This window comes from Chrysemys picta, chromosome 2 (genome assembly GCF_011386835.1).
Source record: "Chrysemys picta bellii isolate R12L10 chromosome 2, ASM1138683v2, whole genome shotgun sequence".
In the NCBI taxonomy this organism is placed as follows: Eukaryota; Metazoa; Chordata; order Testudines; family Emydidae; genus Chrysemys; species Chrysemys picta.
Window position 1 is genome coordinate 17,403,127 of NC_088792.1, and position 20,532 is coordinate 17,423,658.

Consider the following 20,532-nt stretch of genomic DNA (forward strand, 5'->3'; position numbering starts at 1 on the left):
CTCCCCCACCCCAGGTCAGTGGGGCTCAGGCTTTGACTCACCCCCGCCCATGGCAGCAAGGCTTGGGCAGGCTCAGGCTTCGGTCCCCCCTCCTGTGGTCATGTAGTAATTTTTGTTGTCAGAAGGGGGTTGCAGCACAATGAAGTTTGAGAACCCCGTGAGCTACACAATAACAGCAGTCATATTTGTTAGATTCTACTCTAAAGAAAGTCTTTGTGATGGTCAAAATCAAAGGAGAGAATTATGGAAGAGGACAACTTTGTGTGTTTTAAAAGCCCAATGTTCCACATTCTCAGATTTAATTCACATAATTTACCAAAACCTCATGCTGTAAAGTTTCAGAGTAACAGCCGTGTTAGTCTGTATCCACAAAAAGAAGAACAGGAGTACTTGTGGCACCTTAGAGACTAACAAATTTATTAGAGCATAAGCTTTCGTGGACTACAGCCCACTTCTTCGGATGCATATAGAATGGAACATATATATATATCTCCTCAATATATGTTCCATTCTATATGCATCCGAAGAAGTGGGCTGTAGTCCACGAAAGCTTATGCTCTAATAAATTTGTTAGTCTCTAAGGTGCCACAAGTACTCCTGTTCTTCTTCATGCTGTAAAGTGACATGTTCTAAACTCTTCTTTGTTATCTTTACCATCTTTCTTGATTTGCAAGACATTTGTGTGAACAGAAGCTTTGTCTTTACAAATTAACTTTCTTCTGTTCTTTATTAATTCATTCATTGATGTCCTAATTTAGCTACCTTGGAAGAAATCATGATGTAAATGGAGAGAAAGGATGGACCAATGGTTAGGGCACTAGCTTAGGCCATCAGGAACCTGGGTTCAGTTTCCTGCCCCCTTCTGTCATAGACTTCCTGTGTGACCCTGGGCCTTAGTCTCTCTGTGCCTCAGTTCCCCATCTGTGAAACAGGGATAAAAGCACTTTCCTACCTCACAGGGGTGTTGTGAGGGTAAATACATTTACGTCTTCACGTCTGACGAAGTGGGTATTCACCCACGAAAGCTTATGCTCCAATACATCTGTTAGGCTACGACTTCACTACCTGCCTGAATTGGCGGGTAGAAATCGATCTCTCGGGGATCGAATTATCGCCTCTCATCGGGACATGACAATCGATCCCCGAATCAACGCTTGTACTCCACCAGCGCAGGTAGGAGTAAGCGCTGTCGACGGGGGAGCCGCAGAGGTCGATTTGCCACCATCCTCACAGCGGGGTAAGTCGGCTCGGATACATCGAAAAAACACCCCCCTGAGCGCAGCGCTGGGAGCTACACCTCTTGCCGTGGCAGCGCTTTAGCGTTGCCAGTGTAGACTAGCCCTTAGGTGGTTGCTCCTGTTGAAATCTTCCTAGCAGGAATAGCTGTTTTTAAAATGTTATCTGGCAGTACAATGAAATGTACTGTCTTCGTAAATGTCATTTGATTTGCCTATTAATCATGCTCTGTTTTTCAGGAAAAACACTTGAAGAGCAAGGTGTAACACACAATGTAAAGGTCATGGTGCTTGAGCTAAGACAGAGTGAGGAGGATACCAGAAAAAAAGTTCAGGAAGAAGAAATGCAACATGAAGAAGAGACCATGAAGGAAAAAGAAAGAAAGCAAAGGATGAAAAGAACTAAGAAGGGTTTAGAAATACTGGCAACGAGAGGTATGGGGATTTTACCCTTACATGCAGTAGAAGACAGTAGAAGTATGAATTAAAAAAAAACCACTTCTATTTTAAAGAAAACAAGGTAAAGTGGAAAGATTAGTATAACTTTGGGTTGTGATCTAATCGCATCTAAACAAGGTCAGGCCTTGTCAGTACTTGGATGGGAAACCTCCCTGCAGCACTTGGGTTTTGCTTGAAGTGGACTAGATGATTCATTCATTCCTAAATTGATGCTGAACAAAGCCATTGTCATGATCCTAGGAGGCACCATGCTAGTTCTATTTGAACTTGTGACTCTAAGGGTATTAAAGCCAATAAATTGGCCAGATTCCAGTTTGTGCTATTACATTCTGCCCACTTGAAAATTGGTTTCTCCTGTTGGTTATAGTATTCTTCTTCACTTCCTGTCTTAAAAGACCTTCTTTGTATAATGCTCGTGTTTCCATAAGAGAGACAGGGTGGGTGAGGTAATATATTTTATTGGATTAACTTCTGTTGGTGAGAGAGACAAGCTTCCGTGCTTACACCGACATTTTTTTCAGTCTGGGAAATGTACTCAGTGAGACATAGCTGAATATAAGGTGGAACAGATTGTTTAGCCTAAGTTGTTAACACATATTTCAAGGGGACCATTCAAGATGAAGTGATTCCATAGAACATTTTGAGTTTTGAGGAAGGTACTGTATGAATCTGTTGTTAAATGGGACACTTGAGAGTTAAGATACTGACAACTCTGGAAACGTGTTTTGTATTTATTGCAGAAATAGCTAGGCCAAAATGATAAATTGTAAGTTGTTATGCCCTTCTCTGTCAGTTATTTCTGTTGTGACCATAGGTGGCCATGATTTCACCATGCAAGGTAGTTCACTTGTCATTCTGGTCCACAGTGAGGCCATTCTCTTCTCCATGAGTTTTGATGGAGACTGTTGGCAACTGTGGACCAAGTTAAAGGAACAGTCAGTTTGAAAGTAGTCATTTTCAAAACGTGAGTTAAGAGTAGTTTCAGGCACTACACCTGCCCAGGATGCCCTTTTTAGTTTGAAGTTTTAAAAATGTTTTTATTTCCCTAGTTTCTGCTTGAAAGACCCACAAATAGAAAACTTAACTGGACTATTCACTAAAGTCCTGTCAAATGTAGAAGTATACAAACGAGTTTTCTGTAATCGTCTCTTACAATGAGTTGCTTACAATAGTATTAGGTTGTAACAAAAAATGTAAGTAGGTGGAAATGCCCCTCTGTATTGGGCCTGTTAGGCAACTTAGATTTCAGTTCTTCAGTAAGCTCTTTGCAGGTAGATCTCTGCACCTGCATAGACCCCCATAAACTTAGTTCCAGAAATACTGAGCAAGTATTGTAGAATAACACACCTTCATTGTACAGTTACTCCTGGGGGAATTCTGCACCACTCCGCAATGCAGAATTTTCCAGAAATGAATGTAGTGCATGCAGAATTTCCTTCCTCCCGCCCAGAAATGTGCTGCAGTGCTGCTAGGAGCCACTGGACTTGGCAGAGCCCAGTTTGCACATAGAAGACACTGCTGGGGGGAGGGAGAGGGAGCTCGAAGGTTTCTGTCAGCTGCAGTTCCTAGCATGCCCTGAGGGAAGGAGAGGGTGGCATACAGCAGTGGTTCTCAACCAGGAGTCTGAGGCTCCCTGGAGGGCCACAAGCAGGTTTCAGGGGGTCCGCCAAGCATGGCCGGCATCAGACTTTCTAGGGCCCAGGGCAGAAAGCCAAATCCCCACCACGTGAGATTGCAGCCAGAGCTCCCAAGCTCCACCACCTGGGGCTAAAGCTGAAGCCTGAGCAACTTAGGTTTGTGGTGCCCCCAGTGACATGGTGCCCCAGGCAGTTGCCCTCCTTGCTACCCTCTAACAGCGGCCCTGGCTTTTATATGCAGGAAACAGTTGTTGTGGCACAGGTGGGCCGTGGAGTTTTTATAGCATGTTGGGTGGGGCCTCAGAAAGAAAAAGGTTGAGAACCCCTGGCATGCAGGAAACTGCAAGCCTGGGACCAAGCATCAGGCTGTTTCTCCCTCTAGATCCCTGGGCTCTGCGAGGGGAGGGGGACGGGTGTCTGGGCAAGGGGGGCCCCGCAGCTGGGTTGTGGGAGGGAAGGGGAACAGATATCCAGGCTTGGGAGGCCCAGAGGCTGGGCTCTGGCGGGGGACAGGGTGCGAGTATCTGGGATGTGGGGGCCGCTGTTGGGCTCTGGGGAGGAGGGAGTTCAGGTGTATTGGCTGGGGGGGCCTGCAGGTGGTCAGTGGCGGGAGGGGTTGTGAGTGTCTGGCCCCCTGGCTGGGGTGGAGGGATGGGGACAGAGAAATCGGAACTGGGTTGTCATAGGAGTTTCTTTAACTCTCTACTCCCGGGGGAATTTTTGTGTGTGTCTGTATTGTTACAGACATACTCGCTGACAGGTATTTTCAAATAAATTACCAAAATAATTGAAACTGGCATGATTATGTAGTGTTATTTTGACAAATAAAATTTGCAGAATTTTAAAATATTGTGCATAGAATTATTTTTTTGGTGCAGAACGCCCCCAGGAGTATACAGTGCAGCACTAGAGTATCGAGGATCCGTGGCAAGACTTCACTGGGTCCATTGGCAGGCTCAAGGATCAACCCACACAGCTCATTGCTGGATTGGGGCAAGTCAGTGAACATGAGAGAATAGGAGGGAGTTGAGAACCCAGTTTCCAGGGTTGAAGAAAGTTACAGGACAGAAGCTTTGCATATCTGGAGATCGCAGAGCTTTCCCTTGATGGCATTGGCATATTGTCAAAACATCTTTTCATGTTAAGTCAAACCAAAGCAAATAAAAAACAGATCATTGGGTTGCAAGCACCAAAGGAAAACTGAGGGAAACAAATATATTTAGTTTTAGTTGAATAAACCATAGAGAACAAAGCTTGTTATTTTGTATTTCACTGTAACCAGTCTATTAAGTGAAATGCATTATGCACCATTGGAAATGCAGATGTTTTCCTCTCCTGAATAAGTTCTTTACAGCACACACAATTTAGAATTTCATTCAAAAATTCAGGCTTGAGCTAGGGAGAGGCCCAGATCCTGCAAACAAGTCCATGAAGGCTATTCATGGATCAGATTTCTCATTGCATAATTGGTGCCATAATAGAGAACTCTCTCTGGAAGCCACATACACTATTCTACTTCATTTTATTTACAGTTTTTCTTAACAACGTGCGTATTGATATGGTTTTAAGACCATAATCATACTTTGTTCTTATTGTTGAAGGCATTGATAATGAATCAGTGGGCACTCTTTTTTTTTTGTTGCAGAGGATTATTTAGATCCAGATACCACTCCATATCTGGATATAGCTAACCAAACTGGAAGATCTATCAAGATTCCTCAGCAAGCCAAGAAAGTAAGTATAACATTTAAGGAAGATATTATTTAGAGACCTTTTAAATAATCTTCACATGTGGTACTTTAAGTATTATATTGAAATCAAAACTGTTTCTTAAACAACCTCTGTAGGTGCCAGCAAAAATTAATTGCTTAATAGAAGTGGTTTTCTGATAAAGGTGAAGCAGAACTGTGCTCCAGTACATTTGGGAATACTTTGATGGTCTCAGGGCAGGCCTGTGATTTCTTGTAGGGTCTCTTGTGAAATGTGTTTGCATTTTGTCTTCATGCCTGGACCTATACACTAATTTATGTATTTTACACAGCACCTATTTAACTTCTGGGTGTCTTAGTTAGAACAATATACAATAATGTCTACATTAGATTTCAGTCAGTTTAAATCACAAGCTCCAGGAAATGTGCTAATAGTTAACTCAAAGTCGAATTTTTAAACAAATATGTCTTTTTGTTTTGTGCCTGGACAGTCACCAAGCCTAGGTTTCGTAGGCCATTAGAATGAGAGAATTCCACATCTGGGAGCCTTCAACTGAGAATGCCTTGCTACTGGTCCTGGACCAGTAGAACTCCAGGAACCGACAGCAAGAGCAACTCATTAGATCTTGACCACTATGGCAGAACAAAAGAGGAAGAGACAATCTCTTAGATAACTAGATTATTCAGAGATTTAAGAATCATAACAAACACCTAGAATCGCACCCAGAAGCAAAGAAATAGCTAGCATGCAGCACCAGTACAATGTGTTAATTGTGACCTGATTTCCTCACATGGTGCATAATGTTATTCTGCCCCAGCTGATATTCCAGTATACTTTACAAAGGTAACCCCAAATAGCATATGTTCTGCATGTTCTGATGCAACATTGCAAGAAATGGAAAATCACCTTAAGGATTTTATTCAGTGCTGAGCACAAGACGTTAAAGGTGCAGGAAGAAATCTTGTAGAATGTTTAGATAAAATGATGTTATTTATGATGCCGTTCATGGGCATAGTGCAAGAACCAGAAAGTTTTTAGCAACATTCACTACTTCTGACATTTAGTTCAGTAGAATTGAAAAATTAAGATTAGAGTTTTGGCAAGTGACTCATGGGATTTTATCACCTATTTGGAAATAGTAGGGTTAGTTGGTTATTTGTGAACACGGTCTGGATGCTGTTCTGCACTGTTATGCTCAGTAAGAGACTTGTCCTGTTTATGAGTAAATTCTTGAAAACCTATTTAGGTTGCATTTTAAAAGTAAACTCACAATAAGGCAGGTGAAATATGTCATGTATCTGTAGCAATCATTGTTTTCAATAAATTGGACAACACAAATGACAAACACATGGGTAGATGGGTGGGAAGAAGCATTAAATGATGGGAGATAATATGGCTTGATGGAGTGTTTTTTTCCATGGACAACAAGTAATGTAAGTTATTTTCGATGACATTTCTTTTTAATTGTGAACATAATAAGGGTTTAATATATTCTTAATCCATTTTCATAGTCCCTTCTATTAGCTATGGGTTATCATGAAAAGGGCAGAGCATTCATGAAGAAAAAAGAATATGCTGTAGCACTGCCATTCTTGCTGGATGCTGATAAACGCTTCTGGTAAGAACCTTTCTGAATTGTCATGGCTTTTTAGAGTACCAACCAGTTATGGGAACAGCATAAGTGTATGTTTTACATCAGTGGTTTTCAACCTTTTTCATTTGCGGACCCCTAAAAAATATCAAATGGAGGTGCAGACCCCTTTGGAAATCTTAGACAGTCTGCAGAGCCCAGGTTGAAAACTACTGTTCTATAGTAACGACAGCCACTATTTTACATGGTATTCTTCCACGAGCATGCCACTAGTGAGCAACGGTTGATAAAATTGCTTTAGTCTAGTCTAATGCAGCCCCCTTTGGTGTCCAAAAAAGTGGTGGTCTCCCCATATGTTTCTGATATGCCAACACATTCTGAGAGACTTCCCAAGGAGCACAATTTAGATCTTTACATGCCTCCAATGAGGATAATTGGTTTCTGTACCCTCCCAAAAGGTTGGGGTGTTGTAATTCCACTATACTTTTAAAACTGCAGTATCATATGTAGAAACAAGATAAAGTAAAGATAGTGTAGATTTAAGTCAAATGTAATATACCATAATATGATATACCAGGGATTCTCATGACATGAGAGCAGAGCATATTATTTTGATAAATTAAAAAGTAATTTTGTATGTTACATTTATATCAGTGTGATGGTCAGACTAGAAATTTTCGGAATGCACATGATATGTGCGTGTACACACACCTTTTCCTTTTCACATTTTCCTGTCCCAGTTCTTCAACACAGTAGGGAATGAAGAAGCAACTTAGTTAATATTTTATTGCTGTTTTGCAGTGATTGTGGCAATGAACTTCTGAATACAGTTGATAATTATGCAGTGTTGCAGTTGGATATAGTATGGTGCTACTTCCGCCTAGGACAGCTGGAATGCCTTGATGATGCAGAGAAAAAGCTCGCCACAGCCCACAAATGCTTCGAGAGGTGTTATGGGGAAAACCACGAAAGACTTCTCACAATAAAAGTATGCTGGCATTTTACTGAAGGTGGTTTTGTTTTAGCAAATATTCATTCGTTGTTCCAGTATTTCATAACTTTTTTAGGAATGTAAAGTACTCATATGTCCCCTTTAACCTTTACTTTTCACTCTTTCCAGATGAGTAATTGTCAAGCATTAGATATGCATTGTGAGAATTCAACATAGCTGCTTTTCTCACCTCACTATATTGTTAGTGACATTTTCTTCAAACTGCATCACGTTTCTATCTGATGGGGAAATAATGTTACCTGGCTAATTCAGTATATATATCACCTATGTTGGAATTCCTTCATAAGTATTACATATTTAGGGTGATCAGACATCCCAATATTATAGAGATCATCCTTATATTAGGGGCTTTGTCTTATATAGACAACTATCTCCCACCCCCACTCCGTCCCGATTTTTCACAGTTGCAGTATATATTTTCACTGAGTTACATTTTGAACATGCACACTGACAGCTGTCTAGTGGATAGGTCATTGGACTGGGACTCAGGAGAACTAGGTTCTGTTTCTGGTTCTGCCGCTGGCCTGCTGGGTGACTTTGGACCAGTCATTTCATCTCTTTGTACCGCAGTTTCCCTGTCTGGAAAAGGGGGGAAATTATACTTCCCTCCTTTGTAATGAGCCTTGAGATCTATTGACATAAAAGAAAGGTGGTGGTGGTAACATGTTGCTCTAGTTCTTGATCGGAATTTGAAGACAGTGATCATATAAATTGGTTAGAGGCTTCTGAAAGTACTGCTTGAAGTAGTATTAAACAAAGGAAAGTATTTTAAAAATGTAATTGTTACCCTAAAATTGGTCTCACATTTTGTAGCTTTCTTCTTCTACTCCAGTCTTGAATTATTTGAGGCCTGGCATCATGAGTTTAAGAATAAAGGAGTAGTCTTTCACTGCAGCACCACAATTAGTCACACAGTTTTCATTAACAAAGGAAACAAGGCTGAATCTTCTCTCAAAAACACTAACCCCAATACACAAGCATTTAGCAATAGGAGAATGTTTCTGCAGGCTTCAAGGGGGTTCATGCAGGCATGAGGCAGGGATGACCAGATGAACCAATAGACATTAAAGATCATAGAATCATAGAAGATTAGGGTTGGAAGAGACCTCAGGAGGTCATCTAGTCCAACCCCCTGCTCAAAGCAGGACCAACACCAACTAAATCATCCCAGCCAAGGCTTTGTCAAGCCAGGCCTTAAAAACCTCTAAGGATGGAGATTTCACCACCTCCCTAGGTAACGCATTCCAGTGCTTCACCAACCTCCTAGTGAAATAGTGTTTCCTATTATCCAACCTGGACCTCCCCCACTGCAACTGGAGACCATTGCTTCTTGTTCTGTCATCTGCTGCCACTGAGAACAGCTTAGCTCCGTCCTCTTTGGAACCCCTCTTCAGGCAGTTGAAGGCTGCTATCAAATCCCCCGTCACTCTTCTCTTCTGCAGACTAAATAACCCCAGTTCCCTCAGCTTCTCCTCGTAAGTCATGTGCCCCAGCCCCCTAATTATTTTTGTTGCCCTCTGCTGGATTCTCTCCAATTTGTCCACATCCCTTCTGTAGTGGGGGGACCAAAACTGGACACAATACTCCAGGTATTGGTGGCCTCCAGGTACTGGTGGCCTCACCAGTGCCGAATAGAGGGGAATAATCACTTCCCTCCATCTGCTGGCAATGCTCCTACTAATACAGCCCAATATTCCATTGGCTTTGGCAATGAGGGCACACTGCAGACTCATATCCAGCTTCTCGTCCACTGTAATCCCCAGGTTCTTTTTTGCAGAACTGCTGCTTAGCCAGTCAGTCCCCAGCCTGTAGCAGTGCATGGGATTCTTCCTGCCTAAGTGCAGGACTCTGCACTTGTCCTTGCTGAACCTCATCAGATTTCTTTTGGATCTGTTAAAGTGAACAAAAGTGTTCTTTTGGATTTCTTTGGATCTGTTAAAGTGAACTCTTCCAGCAGGAAGATAGACCAGGAGAATCTTTCACATAATATTGTGATGGGAGAAGATACTCATGTTTATAAATAAATATATTTAAAAAACCCAAGACTATTGTGTGTGTGTATGTGTGTGTCTTTGTGTGTATGTGCATAATAGATCCAAAAGAAAATCAAATTTGAAACTTTTTAAAAAGTTTCTTCCGTTTTGATTTTAATTTTATATAAAATGTTTTTCTGAATGCCTGATTAAGAGGTTTTCTTTGCTTCTCAGTCTGTTTTCCATAGCACAGTGCAGTACGTAACAGGAGTTAAATAGCTTTTCAGACTTTGATCCTATTGTTGGATCCTTGCATCTGTGTGGAATCCCACTGACTTCAGTGAGGCTCCGCCCATGTGGATCTGACTGCAAGAGCGGGTCTAGTTTCTGTAACTTTCACATGCACAAATCTCTAATCTTTTTAGAATGTCAGGTTTTTCACCTGCTTGTTGAGTGCCTTGACAATTAGCATCGAATGGACTGATGCTCTGGTATACGCTAACTTTTTTCTTTATTGAAAATTTCTTTAGGGAAGTTCTGGAAGTGAGAAAGTTTTATTTCTAAGGCTTTACCTCCTTCAGGGAATAGGAAACTATCATAATGGCAAAGGAAAAGAGGCTGTTGAACTTCTTCAGAAGGTAAGGCATTGCACTGTGCAGCACATCACATTATAGGAACTCATTTGGAAACAGAGCTCACATGTTTTGCCTGATCTTGCATTCCTCCTCTGTCCCCTCTCCTTTCCACCTCCCCTCCCTCCCCCAATGCACAGGGAATTTGGGAAGGGACTTTTAATATATATGCCAGTGGTGGAGTCTATTGATTGTTCTGTTCTTTCTACATATAGGCAAATGGTTTGTATCAAGAGCTCTCCATAGATCCTGAAAAAATCAATAATTTGTTAGTCCTGGGATTCTCTGCTCAGGAAGCTCGTCTTGGTCTACGAGCTTGTTATGGGAACCTGGAGGAGGCTGCCAATCTTATTACCAACAGAAGAGAGGTACGGTGCTGGGAAAGTATTAAACAGGCCCTTGAACAGTATTAAACAGGTCTGAGTACTTATGTTCCAGAATGTACATCTTACGTACGTATTGAGACGTGAGACAAAGCCAAGGGCTTTCATCAATTCTGCAATGGTATTCATGGTGAAACTGAACAGTTTGCCATATGTTGTTGCAAGTATGAAATAGAAATTTAAAATTCTAAGGGGCAAATTCTCCCCCACCTGGCACAAGTGTGCAAGGCCTGAAGAAGTAGAACTGCCATGATATTGAAGAGGTACATGAGGATACTTTGCATCAGTTTTTAGCACTTAACTGTGCTCTTTGGGAGCACAGATAGGGAATCCCAACTACATAGATTTACCAGCCAAAACTCCCATTTCAGGGTCGGCTGGTATGACACCTCAGAGGCTGCAGTTGTGGCCACAGAGTAGCTACTCACACTGCTGCACATTTTGGCTTTGGATTGGGAATGCGGGGGAGAGGAATATTTGCTTTGTAAGGGAAGGGGGAGGATGGGAATTTGGTGCAATATCTTTCTAATTTTAGACAGTTATTTAAACATTGATTCAGGAGTAGTCAAGTGGAAAGGGGCTGAGCTGAACTCCTTGGTTAATTTGCTGGCTCTGATACTGATTGTCCAACCTTGGGCAAGTCACTTGACATACCTGTGTACCCATCTGTGAAACTAATAAAATATCTACCTCACAGGGATCTTAATAAACTCAGGCCTGATCCTGAGAGAATCCAAAGCATAAAAAAAGCAAACATCATTCTGGGGTGCATTAGCAGGAGTGTTGTTAGCAAGACACAAGAAGTAATTCTTCCACTCTGCCCAGCGCTGATTAGACCTCAACTAGAGTATTGTTTCCAGTTCTGGGCACCATATTTCCTTAAAGATGTGGACAGATTGGAGAAAGTCCAGAGAAAAGCAATAAAAATGATTAAAGGTCAAGAACACATGACCTATGAGGGAAGATTGAAAAAACTGGGTTTGTGTAGTCTGGATAAGAGAAGACTGAGAGGTGACATAACAGTTTTAAAGTACTTAAAAGATTGTTACAAGGAGGAGGGAGGTAAATTGTCCTCTTTAACCTCTGAGGATAGGATAAAAAGCAAAGGACTTAAATTGCAGCAAGGGCAGTTTAGGTTGGCCATTAAGAAAAACTTACTAACTGTCAGGGTTGTGAAGCATTGGAATAAATTGCCTAGGGAGGTTCTGGAATCTCTGTTATTGGAGATTTTTAAGAGCAGGTTAGACAAACACTAATCAGGAATGGTCTAGATAATACTTAGTCCTGCCAGGGGACTGGACTAGATGACATCTCGAGGTCCCTTCCAGTCCTACCATTCTATGATTCTATGGGCACAGTATGGCTACAAAATGGTGAATTAGGATTACAAAGTTTGCTAGTGTATATACAACCTTATACTGGAGGGGGGAATGTCTCTTAAAGATCATTGAGCAGCACAAATTTGTTTTTAAAAAAAGTTTCCTTTCTCCCTGGAAAATTTGTAAAGATTAAAAAAATGTACGGAAGAAACCCTGTATGCATCTATCAAAGAAGTAATGGAGCCATCTTCTAGTCGAAAGCTGACAGTATTCTAATACAATACTTCACTTTGTAATGACCATGCTTTTATAGGAAAAGGCACAAATAAGGAGAGAGGAGAGAGCTAAGAGGAGGAGGAGATTGGACGATATAAATACCTTGAAAACTATGGGCTATTCAGAGCGAGCCGCTAAAAAAGCACTTCACCGGGCACAAGGAAACTTGGACCAAGCCTTTAAGGTAAATCACTTTCAAGAATGGTACTTTCACACAGTAGATCTTTTCCACTGGAAGCCACAGAAATACAGCTGCCAAAAATGCATGTTTTCTAGACATTTTCTTTTTCTCTTTTTCTATTATTGACTCACTATGTGATTAAACTTTCACTCTCTAAACTAGTGAATCAGGCTGTCATGCTGTCTGGAGTGGCCCATGAGCAAGAATGCCACCCTTTGAGCAGTTTGATAAGAAGCAGGGCACAAACCCCAAACTGGTTTTGAGTTCTGTATTTAGATTTCACCAACAAGTAACAAGTATAAACTCCTCAGGCACTGTACAGCCTTAAGATGGAGTCACAGACAGTTCCCTTGGCCATCCTGATCTATTTTGCCACCCAAGCAAGCTTGACTTTGTAATAGATGGTCACTTTACACAAAAGATCACAAAATATTCAGGTTACTCCTAGTCCCAAAGGACCAGTCACTTACCCCAAATCAATTTGCACCTTAGATCTCACACCAGAAATAACGCTTGTAGCCAGCCCTGTAACAAACTAACTAAAGGTTTATTAACTGGGGAAAAGAAATAAGAGTTACTTACAAGGTTAAAGCAAGTAAGCATACGCACACAAATAAGATACAATCTTAAGTTCAAAAGGTAATAGAAGCTTCTATAATAAACAAGCTTTTATTCCACTGGGGGTAACCCAAGCCAAGCAGCTTGGGGATCTCTTGTTTATGTTTAGGAATCTTTGCCCCCCCAGAGTCCATAAAAGACCCTAATTCCTTATGGTCCTGAATTTTTATCCTCCCCTCCCTAGCGTCCAAGCTGATGGGACAAGCGCTTCTGCGAGTAACCTCTTCATGAGTGGGTGGGGGGGAGTAATCGACAAAATCTTTGTTCTACAATGGTCCTTCCTGATGGGCAGTAGATAACACGTGTAGGAATCCAGCATTTTGCATTAGTTGAAGTTTTTTTTCCTGTTTGGTGAGTTACATAGTTTCAGAACAGATATTTTACAGTTACAGAGGAAAGACTTAAGTAGCACCTTATAGAGTGGAATACAGATAGTATAAGTAGGATTAATACATGCAGCATCCTACAAGCATTCCATAAAGTCTAAACACATCCTATAACAATTATATCTGTTTAACTGTAGTAACCCCCAGATAAGCCAGACTGGTTTCCAGCTATGCATTGGTCAGTGTTCAGTGGGGCTTGGGGCCCTGGCATGAGCTGGCACCTGGTCTGCCAGCATCACATAGGCTAATCCTTTTTTAAAACACAAATGTTTCTTTATGTATTTACCAAGATAAACACCTGTCCCAACTTCTAGACACTTTTACAAAACTTCTAGAACACAAGGGATACAAAAAATAAATTCAGCAGGCTAGTCTCATTCACATACCAAAGATTAACCTGCTAAAAGACTAAAACGCACTCCTGCCCCCAATATACCAACCCTCATCCAGTTCCCCTTCCAAGAAAGCCCTGAAAGCCAACAAATTATGGCTACTCTGGACCAAGGGGGAAATGAAAAACAAAGTCAAAGTCCCTTTAGATGGATTCCAATTTGAGTGTCGCTGTGGTAGTATTGTACTAGGAGAGGAAGTCCCAGCTGGGTAAGTCAAAGCCAACATCTTAAACAACCTAAAAACTAATAGGCAGCCAGTGCAGATTCGTAGAGCTTAAGACCAGAAGAAGCCAGTTTGATCATCTAATCTGATCACACTAGTGTCATGTTCTCTCTCTAAAGAAAGGATGACTAGTAGCATTTTTATTTAGACAAAGGCTAATACATATGGGTATCCTGTTTTCTACATATACATTACTATAGGGCACTAACTTTCAGTTTATGGACATTTCCATATCAGAAAGAGTAGACAAACTTGGACAGAGGTCAAACAAAATCAACAAAAAAAAAAAAAAAGATTTGGGGGCAGGTCAGATTGATTTATGTGGAAAGAACACAATAAAATACTGAAACTTAGGCCTGGTGTACACTGGGGGCGAGCTAAGTTGGTCTAAGTTACGCAACGTCAGCTACGAAAATAGCATAGCTGAAGTCGACGTACTTTGAGCTACTTACCGCAGTGTCTTCACTGCAGTAGGTCGACTGCTGCCACTCCCGTCAACTCCGTCTACGCCTCCCACTCCGGTGGAGTACCGGAGTCAATGGGAGAGCACTCGGCGGTTGATTTATCGCGTCTTCACTAGATGCGATAAATCAACCCCCGCTGGATTGATCACTCCGGAGGTAAGTGTAGACATGCCATTAGCATATACTGCCCTTAATTTGTTTAACCAATTGTCTTTTAGTATGTGAAGGGTATAAACTAGATTCCTCTCTCATTGAAAGTAGTACAAGTGGGCAGGTACTAGGAATTCAGGCTAATGATCTGCCTAAATTTTCAACAGTGAGATCTGTTAAACACTGAAACAATCTTACAAGGCAAGGGGTGAAAGACCCAAGATACAACATGAGGTATCACAAGATATGTAAGATAAATTTACTCTAGAGAACAGTATGGTGAGGTATTAACTACATGAGCTAATGAGTCTTTTCCAGGTTCTGTAACCTGGGCGTCTTCCGGTAACACTCAATTCACACTGGTGTACACACACACACAAACACACACACACACACCAAGGCCTTATTCCAGGTACTATTCCCAAGTACCTCCAGGTACTATTCCCAAGTACCTTGATGCATCACTCAAGGCGGTAAAAACCCCTCCTGAGGCGGTAACAACCCCTCAACACCGGTGCATACCTATGCACCTCGCATATGCTTACAGGGGGCGGCAACAATTCCCCTAAGCCGCTCAGCATCTGACCTTGCTGCACAGTCAATAAGTTCGGATGGCGTGAGCCCACAGGGACAGACGGCCCCACGGACAGTCCTCCTCCGACACCCCAATAGAGATTTCAAAAGGTCTCCTACCTCTATTGTGGCACCATGGGGTTCAAAGGGGAACGATCCGTAGCAGCTGCCGGTGCCTCTGCGGGCGTTGCCATCCCGGACGAGCCCCCAAATTGTCGGAGAAAAACAGAGTTCTCACTATTTGTTTAGGTATAGCAAGTCAGATGCTTTATTAACTCTCACAATTGCGCAGAGGGAGAGAGCTAAGCAGGTATCTCAACAGGTAAACAATTACAGCAAGCATTTATACCTTTTGTTACAGACAATAATGAGCAACAGTTGCATTTTGTTTATACATAGGCCATCTTGATATCTCATTTCCTCACTTGTTTTGACTCTTGCCAACATACAATATTTTCTATACCTTATCTACACAAGGTCTTCTACACCTTATCTATACCAGGTCATAATGACTTCTTACACAGTTCTTTCTCACCCGCCTCACACAATCCTCGCTTCTACAAATCTCGCGTTATCAGGGTTACAGTTAGCCTGACTCTTGCTAACGAACTGTCATGTATTGCATCCCCTTCCTGTCAGTTCTTTCTCTGCTTCCACATTGTGTACACATCTCTTTTGAGGAATACTACAACCTTCTAACTTATACTGATTGCTGTCTCTTTCTGCTTTAGATTCTTCTTGATGAACCTCAGTTACTCTTGCTAAACGATGATGATAATGCTGATCCTATGGCCCCACACCAGTTTCAAGTTCCTAAGGAAAGTGTTGACCAAGTAAGTTCCATGTTTTTCTTAAAGATGGAGTGTAGGGTAGGTTTTTTTTTAATCAAGCCAGTTTAATTCTGAAGGCTCATTTCATCCCATTAGCTGTTTAAAACTATGTTAGATCTTCCTTTGCAAAGCCACAATCATGTTCTACCCCCCATGCCTCCGGCACTCATCAAATCCCCACTGATCTTCACCTACCACTTGGTGCAAAGTCACGCATTCTACTGAGTAATCCTGGGTTGTGAATGCAGATTCTAGAGGTCTTGGGTTCTTTTCCTCTGATATGGCATGTTTTAAGGTGGAAGTAAAATTCTCTTTTTATGTTCTGGCTCAGGGATTGGAAATAAGACTTTAAAAAAAAAAACCCTAAACACCTTGCAATATTTGGAGGGGTCAGGGAGAAAACACTTTGTAGGCAGCTGCCCTGCTCTGGTGCCGTTCAGTAGTCAGTATGATGTCACCAGCTGAGCGCATGGTGGAGTATCTCCGTCAGTACATGCCAAAGAGGAGGACAGCACTTCAAAGAATCCGTAATAGAAGAAATAAACAGGCACATTCAGATTGCTAATGTGGAATACTCTAGAACAGTGGTTCCCAAACTGAGGTTCGCGAAATGTTACAGGGAGTTCTCAGGGGAAAAAATCCCTAATGGCGGACAGCACTGTCCTTAGGGACCCCGGGCAGCACAGGGCCAACAGCCAGGAGCCCCTGGACTTCCAAGAGCTAAGCAGATCAAAGCAAGCGTATCTATCACACTGAGGAGATTTAAACTTCAAGACTCCTTATAAGAAATGGAGAGAGAGGTGGATATTTTTTGCTGTTTTTAACATTAAATAGGCAGCTAGTGTTGCTTTTAAAATTATTCTAAAGAACAAGTTTAAGGTTTGTTGTAACGTGCGTCGTTTGCCACGACTGCTCAAGACCTGAATGCTTGTGTAGGAGGAACTCTTTGAGTTGGCTTCTTAAATACCTTCCTGCTGTTTCACGTCTGATACTCCTTGCTGAAACATAGGAGCCTTGTCTTATAACAGGCTTATTCAAAGTGATACAAGCTGCGAAAGTGAGATCTTGGAGTTGCTGTTTTCATAATGTAATAAAAATACTGTAATGATAAATAATAGTTAATAAACAGTGTGTAATAAACATGTCATAAAAACAACTTTTATATTTCCAAGATCACTGCTTTTATAATTTATACTCAGGTAAAGGAGAAAATCCCTGGAAATATTCATTTTTAGGAAGGGGTTTGTGAGACTTGACATTTTAGTGAAAGGGGTTCACAGGTTGTTAAAGTTTGGGAACCACTGCTCTAGAATACAAACAAGTCAGTCTCTCAGACTTAGGGTTTTTGTTTTTGTTTTTTGTCTAGTTGATGTACATGGGTTTTAATCGCGAGTCAGTGGAGGAAGCTCTGAAAGTCTTTCAGGGCAACATCCAGTTAGCTGCACAAACACTTGCTCATTATGAAGGAGTTCTTCCTGCTGAGTTGCAGCTGTCAACCGAACCGACCACTCCATCAGAAGAATCCATTTCATCAAAAGATTCTCCTACAGAGTCTGCAGGTAAGACTTGTGGCATATGACAAATATGGAGAGGGAAATGATTGCTGAATATTGAATATATTGAATTATTACTTTGAATATCTCAAGAATCACTCAAGCTTTTAGTAGCATAGTGTCTACTAGATAGATGTTATTAGGAGCAGGCTTTGGGCTGTGACAGTGTGCTATCTGCCCAGCAACAATAAGGAAAATCAGAGAAAAACAGAACGCTTACTAACCAGCTGAGTGAGAGAGAGAGAAATGCAGTCCATAGCTGCTAGGAATGAAATGACTGCTTTAAAACTGCAGCTCTTTAGCTCTGACATATTTAAGGGGCAGCCTTCAGAAAGGTGGGCTGGGAAAAGTTTTCCTGTAAAAGGGCCACCCTACCCTGGAGGGAAGTTAGGTAAGGACTGGGAAGATGCAGTTTGGTGTCGTGCCTTCCATGACTTCAGCACAGAGCGTTCGTGTTAGCTTGTTATATGCAAAACATCTGAAAACAAGTCACAGAAATGCTTGTGTGTTTGAATCCCAATGCTAAAGAATCTCTTGCCCCCTACACTCCACCAATAACACCAGCTTCCACCATCCATTTGTACCTTCAAAGGGGAGATGTGGAAGAACACCTTTCCCAAACTACTCCATAAAACAATTATCCTTTCCTCCTTCAAATCCTTCCTTGAGACCTTTCTTCTGTGGAGCATACAGGAAACCGCCAACTGTTAATGGCTACATGGATGGCCCATGAGACTTGCTGATGTCTAGTTACCCAGCGTTTATTTTTTGTAAAAAGTCTCAGAACAATCAGTCTGAGCCTGTAGCTGGCAATTTTAAACCTCTGGTACAACTGTAGGCTTTGTCCTCCTTCCCTCCTGTCCCTCCGTCATTGTAGTGTTTGTTACTCCCACCTGATGTGTCTTGTCCTAAATTAGATCGTAAGCTCTTCAGGGCAGAAACCATGTCATCTTATGTGTTTGTACAGCACCTAGCACTAGGGGAGCCCCAATCCTGAATGGGGCCTTTGGGTACTACCATCATAGAAGCAATAGCATGCTATGTACTTAAAGTGAGTTATGGTCAGAAGAGTGATGAAAATGGCACATCCTAATTAAGAGTACACCTCTACCCCGATATAACGCTGTCCTTTGGAGCCAAAAAATCTTACCACGTTATAGGTGAAACCGCGTTATATCGAACTTGCTTTGATCCACTGGAGTGCGCAGCCCCGCCCCCCCCGGAGCACTGCTTTACTGCGTTACATTCGAATTTGTGTTATATTGGGTCGCGTTATATCGGCGTAGAGGTGTATGTCTAGGCTTAAAACACTACAGCGGCACAGTTGCAGTGCTGCAGCTGAACCACTGCAGCGCATCAATGTAGACATTCGCAACAGTGACGGGAAAGGTTCTTTGGTTGCTGTAGGTAATCCATCTCCCCAAAAAGCGGGAGTTAGATCAATGGAAGAATTTTTCCATGCACTGTCTATAGTGGGGGTTAGGTCAGCCTAGCTACATGTCTAGGGGTGTTAAAAATCCACACCCCTCAGAGATGTAGCTATGCAGATGTAAGTTTTCAGTGTAGAACAGCCCTAAGAGCTGCTCCTTGCTGAGGCCTATCTCAGGGAGTACCAGGACTAGAAATGTTACTAGGCCCTGTGCAAAGAAGGGGTGAGAGCTTACATCATCTCTTCTTTTCCTCCCCTCCACCATCTCTCTAAGGTAGTCACAGTTTAACCCCAATTTACTACAATACCACCTAATGTACAATTAAGGCTTTTCTTACTGCTTAAAAAAATTGGTGCATCTCACCCCAGACATCCTTTGATACAAAATAATTTTAAACTAGTTCTCCAGTGAAAGGTTTATAAAATTAGTGCGGTTGGCAAAAGAGAGTTTCATGGGAAGTTGACTTTTTCAGAGAAGAGATGATTTGTTTTTTTCTTTTTGTTTTTGTGTAGGTACTTCTAGTTCATCAACGGATGAAGACATGGAAACAGATGTAGTCAATGAAATCTTGGAGGATATTCCAGAACATGAAGAAGATTATCTGGATTTAACTCTGGAAGAGGAAGAACAGGTTATTAAAGAATACTTAACCTATATGCATGAGGAACAACCCTGAAATCTCATTTCTCACAGTTCAGTTACATGAAATTACTTTGGCTACATATCACATTTTGGACTCTTGAGTTTGGATTTAGATACCTATATCCTCATGCTTATCTTTTGTCAAATGCCTTACATTCAGTTCAATTATAGATGAATTATTTAATTATCAATTAATTACAACAATCATCAAAATCTGCTTTTTTTTTTTGGTTTATTATAATTCATCATAATCAGCATAATGATGAAGCAGAAACAAATATTTTTCTGAAAAACATTGTTTAGTAGAGAGTTGAATATATATTTAGATGGGTGTGAAATTAGCCCATTTAATTAATATAGCAAATAAAAGCATTTTACAGCATTTTGCATCATCTGTTTTAAAACAATATTTACGTTTGTAAATCAGAAACGTAGTTAATACGTTTATAGAGCTGTCAGTTTACAAAACCAATTTCCTTCTCTTTGAAGTACTGTTTTCCAAAAATCACTTACAGATCAGTTTTATATGAACTGATGATGTCTTTTCTTGTCTCTGTTCATGTCAGATGTTGCAACAGCAACTAATACAAATAAAACATATGGCGCACCTTGCTTTTATTGAGATTTTTTCCATACTTTATACATAAAAATATTCTTTTTTAAAAAAAAAGGGCAGTTGGAAGCAGCTGGGGAGGTCATGCCCCCATCCTTGCCTCAGGGTGATGGGGCTGATTTAAACATTTTTCTGTAAAAATTGGTGGGCATGACATAGGAACACATTTTGCAATTTATAATCACACAAATTCTCAACAAAATCATCCTTGAGAGCCAAACATGACCCGTGGACCATAGATTTGACACTC

The 20,532-nt window shown here is 41.4% G+C and overlaps 1 protein-coding gene across 4 annotated transcripts in view; it reads left to right on the forward strand.

The window, feature by feature from the left end:
* Positions 1–20,281, forward strand: part of NUB1 (negative regulator of ubiquitin like proteins 1) — a 31,108-nt gene extending 10,827 nt beyond the window's left edge. For 2 of the 4 annotated variants that reach the window (XM_065582706.1, XM_065582704.1), the window contains 10 exons: positions 1,476–1,670; positions 4,977–5,065; positions 6,553–6,659; positions 7,434–7,620; positions 10,148–10,255; positions 10,465–10,617; positions 12,265–12,411; positions 15,946–16,047; positions 17,411–17,603; positions 19,540–20,281. In XM_065582706.1, the coding sequence (XP_065438778.1) occupies positions 1,476–1,670; positions 4,977–5,065; positions 6,553–6,659; positions 7,434–7,620; positions 10,148–10,255; positions 10,465–10,617; positions 12,265–12,411; positions 15,946–16,047; positions 17,411–17,603; positions 19,540–19,703 (1,445 nt within the window). In that variant the 3' untranslated portion in view covers positions 19,704–20,281. The remainder of the gene's footprint in view (positions 1–1,475; positions 1,671–4,976; positions 5,066–6,552; positions 6,660–7,433; positions 7,621–10,147; positions 10,256–10,464; positions 10,618–12,264; positions 12,412–15,945; positions 16,048–17,410; positions 17,604–19,539) is intronic. The other 2 variants (XM_065582708.1, XM_065582707.1) reach the window with 1 other exon arrangement.
* The last annotated feature ends 251 nt before the right edge of the window (positions 20,282–20,532 follow it).